A 5988-nucleotide genomic window follows, 5' to 3' on the forward strand; every position below is an offset into this window, starting at 1 on the left:
AGACCTTTCTGAATGCATGCAGGTTGTGGTAATGCCCGCGTGGTAGTGTGTGAGACATGAGCTCTTGTGTTTTTAAATTGTTAAAGATAATTTTATGTAAAAGCTTCTTAGAGATATGACATTAAGAACTGGAACGCTGCTAATGTCCAAAATGTAAGTATAAATCTGAAGTCCTTTATGTTCTCTAAAGTGTTATAATGTTGGATTTTAGTTAATGGTAGTCAGAGATTTTCAGACATGTGATAACTTCCGTGCTTTGTGACCTTTCATACATCACGTAATGAGTTGGCACGCATGATGGTGGTAGCTAAGTGTGTTTTGGATAAGTCACGTGCGGTAATCCCTCTAGCGGAAGTGTTTGTGGCTCAGTGTCTGTTCCCACTGGTTCTCACTTCTGCTGGCTTTGTTAACCTAACTGTATTCGAACATTTTAGTAGGAATAATTGGAGGCCTGGGATTAAGGCCAGGATTAATTTGTACCTGCTTCTGTGAAGGTGCTTCGAAAATTTGCTCATTTATAACTTCAGGTTTCTGTTTTAACCAGGCTACTCTGCGCCTGCCTTAGATGCAAGGTTGTTTGAGACCAGATTTAATTCTGAGTCCCCCTGAACCTGAGAGAGGAGCCCTGGTAGTCTTAGCCTATTTAGTATGAGTCCTATATACTTGCCTCTTTGTGTGGGCCGTGGAACTTTTAGTTTTGCCCTTCAGCGCATGAGACCCTTGAAGATGAAAATTAAAATTTGTTAGGAGCTACACATGGCAGAAATGGCCTTTTTTGCTCACTTTTATCTCTGGTTTCTAATTTTCCATATTTTAGGAAAGGGTCTACATGGTATTCAGGGGCTCACTACTAGATCAGACTCGTAGTGATTCTCCAGTTCACAGCCTCCCAAGAGCGGGGATTACAGGCACGCACCACCACACCCAGTTTCAATTGCCCTCTCATCGCGCCCCAGGGGCGGGGCCAGATGGGCAAGCCCAGGGATCAAGCCCCTCCAGCCCCGGCACCTGCTTGCAGGCGCTTTAATCCACTGAGCTATTTCACTGGCCCTCTAATTTTCCCTTTCAATTTTGGCCTAGGTTTTTAATAACATAAGTGATTCAGTGCTTTTGAGAATATATTTTTAAGATATGTTTTTCAATAATATGCAATTTACATTATCTAGTAAGTAATCCTGGTTAAAAGTGAATATTCTAGTTCAGCAGTCTGGGGTGGGCCCCAAAATTCTGCATTTATAACTTCTGTCTTCCAAGGGTGCCTTGATGGTTTTAGTGCACCTGCAGTCGTTTGAGTGGCAATGCTTTATTTTATTTTTTTTGTGGCCATCTCAGCCCACTCTGGGGGTGTGGCATGTGGTACCTGGGATCAAACTGTGTTCCCTGCGCTTGCTTAAGCTTGCCTAAGCAGGCACTTCAGCCTGCTGAGCTATCTCACTGGCCCTGAGTGGCAATGTTTTAGCTCATGTTTTTAGTTACTTTTAACGGATGAATTGGTTCAAAGAACCAGAATGCTATCTTTACTAGGTAATGTGCCAGGTACCATGGTGAACATTTATATGCTTTCTGTTCTTATCTTAACTGTCATAGGAGGTAGCAGTTATTGGCCACATTGTCTCCACATCAGAGAGTGGGAAACTTGAGGCAGAATTTAAAGTAACTCTTACAAAATGAGTTAGTAATGACAATTCTGGGCGGGGATCCTGGGTCGAATTTCTGTTGTAGATTCTCTTTCCACTCTGCTGTGTTGCTTTTCTTCTCAATTCATCTACATTTGCTTTTTATTGATAGATTTCTAAAATTTAAAGCTTATGTTCTTAGTAACCTTTATGTTCAAAGTACAGTTTTGAAAGCATTTTTGACACACTTCTTATAGTATTTGAAAGGTACAGTGTACCCTCACATACAGTACTTTTATAATTCACTTCATTATCCAGTAGAATGTCTAATTGAATTTTTTTAATTACAGATGTCAAATTGACTTTCTGAAAACTGTGGATACTTTGTACATTTTTATCTTTAGGATTGAGTTGATCACTGATAAGCTTCATAGTGCTCTGAAATTTCATTACTGATCTTACTAGGTTCCATGGAGATTTGTAAAATATTATGTATTTTCATGAAGCAAAACAATGTGAGCTCATCTTTGTGGTCTTGCTATCTCTTCCCTCTCTCTCTTTGTCCCATAGTCTCTTTTTATATTGCTAAAAGATGTGTCTCACAATGCCCCTGTAACTTTTGAACCTTGGATGAATATTTCAGTAGCAAAGTTGAAATGATTAAGCTGGTGTTTTAAACATTTTCCTCTTGTATTTTATTTTATTTTGCAAAAATACCCTGGTCTTTACAAATAGTAATAATAAATGGATATTCAAGGAGTTAAGAGTTATATGATAAAACTGAACCTTTCAAGTGATTTAATGGTAGATTTTCTTGGTATTAATGTCTACTATTTCATGCAGGTATTTGCCTTTGTCTAAGTAATTAATGTTTTGTCTTGCAGGGGGGTGCTGTAGCAGGGAACGTGGCTCATATCCTGGATTCAAATCATGGAAAGGTAAGTTTTCTCAGTGTAAAGAAGTATTCACCTTGTTAAATAATACCTCCAATGGGCTGGGGAGATGGCTCAGTAGAGTAAGTGCTTCCCCGGTTCTACCAAAAAAAAAAAAAAGGAAAGAAAAAAAAATACTGCCAAAACAATAAAATGATTTTCCTCATAGCTTCAGGGGTCACTCCCTACGAAACAGGGATCTTAAGTCAGCGTGCAAGCAGGGGCTGTGAGGGAGTTGGCTGACACACTTGCTTTTCTGCCATAGAAGGCGCTGCTGTTCACTGCTGTGAACCAGTTGGCGATGGGAAGCGATTCGGCAGCTGAGAGAAACACTGCCCTGAAGACTATTCAGAAGGCCACGCTCGTTTCTCCAGGTGCGACATGGTCCATTGTGTTAATTCAGATTTCTCAATTTTGCATTTGTCACAGGAGCAAGATTTATATTTCCATGCAATAAGGTAAAAAGTAACTTTAAGAAAATGCTCTGAGTTTTTTTTATATTATTTGGTTGTCTGCATTTGGCTACTCATAACTAAGAAAACAGTTTTTGGGCAGCCTAAAGGGAATGGGTGGCTAAAGATTCTTTATTAACCTGTGTTGAAAATCTGAAGGATACATCTTCAAGAAGTGCTTTGATTTCTATTTTTCTATCAGTCTGGGTTGATGAGGTTCACTTGTAAATGCTAAATTATTTAATCATGAGTAGTTATTTTTGTGTGTAGTTAACTTTTTTCCTGTTTTCATTTCTCTACTGGTACATGTTTGCAGTATGTAATGATCATGTTCATGTGGGGGGACCCATGTACATGACACATCTCTAGTCTTTCTTCATCCTCTCCCTCCTCCAGCCCCTGTCTCTTGTTCCCTTTTCCATTTACAGAAGATCTGTCTTCCTATTTCCTGTTGTTCCTAGTCCTGTTTTTATTTTGCTCTTCATTCATATTTTAGGTTTTCATATAAGAGAAACCATGTGATATTTAAGCTTCTGTGTCTGAATTATGGACTCAAGGTACATCTATTTTCCTACAAAAGAATCAATTTATCATTATGGAAGAGTAGTACTGCATTCTGTATAAATGCCACATTTCCTTTATTCATTCATCTGTTGATGGAAGGGACTTATATGTAGTTAACTTCTTGAAGGTTGGGGCTGTACCCATGTTTTGGTTAGAGCTGTGCCTTAGCTGGCGATGGTTAATCCTGCCTGGCTGTGTCCTGTGCATGCTGATGGTCACGAGGACAAGAAGTCCTTGCATGTGACTGCTTCAGTGTGTTTCCTTGCCACTTAGAGGACCGAAATATCTACCAATGTAGGGCTAAAGGCAGTTTTTTACACTGTTATATTAAATATAGAATAGAGCATCAAACATGTATTTTCCTAGAGTGTTTCAAACATTTGCTGCATCAGAGTGCTATGATTTGGCCAGGCACCACTGGGAAGCATGTTGTACACAGAGCAGGTTCAGTGGGCCCCACAAAGGTGCAGTTTCACTAATGTCTCAGCAATTATTTTATAAAACAACTAAGTAGACCAACATCCTGTAGTTTTTCCTTTCTTTTGTTTTGACATAGTTTGAAAAAAGAAATCTAAACATCTGAGTATGTCTGTGTTACATATTGGTAAGACTGTGATTTTTAGAGGTGGCTATCAAGTAACTATGGATTTGCTCGTAAGAATTCTTATTGTGTATTGAAAGGATGGAAGATGTTTGAGCCTTTGATTTTCAGTGCATAAACTTAACAATCCAAAGTTCCCAGATAAAGTCCTTATTCGGCTAAGGCCCTGATTTCATATTTTTGTTCCATATTATGAGGAGAAATGCATACTCAACGGGGCAGAGTCATCACACTGTTGAGGTGCAGTGAGGAGGTAAAGACAAGCGCTTGAGACCTGTCCTGGAGCCCAGGAGAGCGAGTGTAACTGTAGCGCATCTAACCCTTGAAGGGCTGTAGGCTGAGTAAAGTACAGGGTTATTCTAAGAATTCTTGGCGGGAATTTAAAGATAGCCGTAAGAGTTTATAGTTAAAGAGAAGAAAATTCAATTTCTGCTAGATTTGTGCTCCTGGGGACTGTGTCTGTCTGTGTATTTAAAAGCATTATTGGTACACGTTAGAGATACATAGTGATAACATTCAACAAAAGGAATTTGTACCTGTATGTGATGTGTCTTTCTTCTTCTGAGAGGTATTTTTAAGTTTTAAAAATCTATATTTAAAAAATTTGTTTGTACTTTGTATATTATCCTAGAGTCACTTTTATTTCGTAAGTAGTTTGGGTTGCTAATTACTTATGAAGAATTCCCAATAGTAGTTCTTTTGTATTGTGAGCGTAGGAATTGCTGCAAAGTAATGCCCCTGCCACCCTTACTAACTGCAGGACACCATAAGGTCCCTAAGGGGCTTGTTCACTTCATCTCAGAATTAAATCTATGTTCAGGAATGAACCTACATCCATTGTAGTCACAGGATTTAGGACTGAGCCCTCCTCTAACTCAGCTGTCCTTGTTGCATAGAGAAATGAATCCCAGAGACGCACCCCTATAGTTAATTGCTAGACTGAAACCAAGATCCAAGGCTCAGCATGTTGGTTTCATTATATAGTAATTAGGTCTCATCATGAATTCAAGGGGGGTCCCCATTGTTTGTTTTGGAATTGGGTTATATATTAACATTACTTAAAATAGTCATTATCTGAAGCAGACATTGTAGTATGGAGATGATATATATATAATATATATAATATATTTTATATATTCAATGTTCACAGCAACATTGATCTGTATAGTCAACATTTCGTTTAGGTTATTTGAAGCTGAAATCGTGCTTCTGGAATTCCAAATATCTAATATGCAATTACTGAAGAGGCAGAAACATTGCTCACTTGCTGCCTCGTAGGTAATTTTGCTGCACGTATCTAGGTAAGTGATCACTTTACAGTGCTATTAAAAGAATGAATTGAAGCTGAAATCATATAGGAAAGTCAAGGTCTGACAGTTTCTAAAGACAAATTATGTATTCTCCAAAATAGTGATTTCACATAAAGGGAAACTAGATGATGTATCTTATGTTTCAGAAAATTCAATCAGAGCATATTTTACAAATTTAAATTACTGTGCAATCTTTGAATTTTATTTAAATGTCTTCTTAAATTTTTATTGTCTAGTTTATTCTTAATGGCTTAGAGAAATATAATTGATTCTTGCATCATTACCTTAATCTTGCATCATTACCTTAATCTAGCTGCCTACTAAATTTATTTATTAATGCTAACGTTTTGTCAATAGATCTTAAAGCTACTTTCTTACTAAAGTTTTTCAAATCAACTTTCTTTCTATACAAAATATGACACATTATTTTATGCCAGGTCTTTATCCAGCATATGATTTAAGCATGCTTTATGATCCTATAGCTTTCCTTTTTTAGTGTATTTTTTAGTATTT

The 5988-nt window shown here is 37.6% G+C and overlaps 1 protein-coding gene across 1 annotated transcript in view; it reads left to right on the forward strand.

Annotated features, from left to right (window-relative positions):
• Ttc37 (tetratricopeptide repeat domain 37) overlaps positions 1 to 5988 on the forward strand; it is a 79843-nt gene that overhangs the window by 52824 nt on the left and 21031 nt on the right. Inside the window, exons 33-35 of the mRNA XM_023707671.1 lie at positions 1588 to 1653; positions 2501 to 2554; positions 2814 to 2922. Of these exons, the coding sequence (XP_023563439.1) occupies positions 1588 to 1653; positions 2501 to 2554; positions 2814 to 2922 (229 nt within the window). The remainder of the gene's footprint in view (positions 1 to 1587; positions 1654 to 2500; positions 2555 to 2813; positions 2923 to 5988) is intronic.

The sequence above is a fragment of the Octodon degus genome, unplaced genomic scaffold, assembly GCF_000260255.1.
Source record: "Octodon degus isolate 3935 unplaced genomic scaffold, OctDeg1.0 scaffold00009, whole genome shotgun sequence".
NCBI classification, from domain to species: Eukaryota; Metazoa; Chordata; class Mammalia; order Rodentia; family Octodontidae; genus Octodon; species Octodon degus.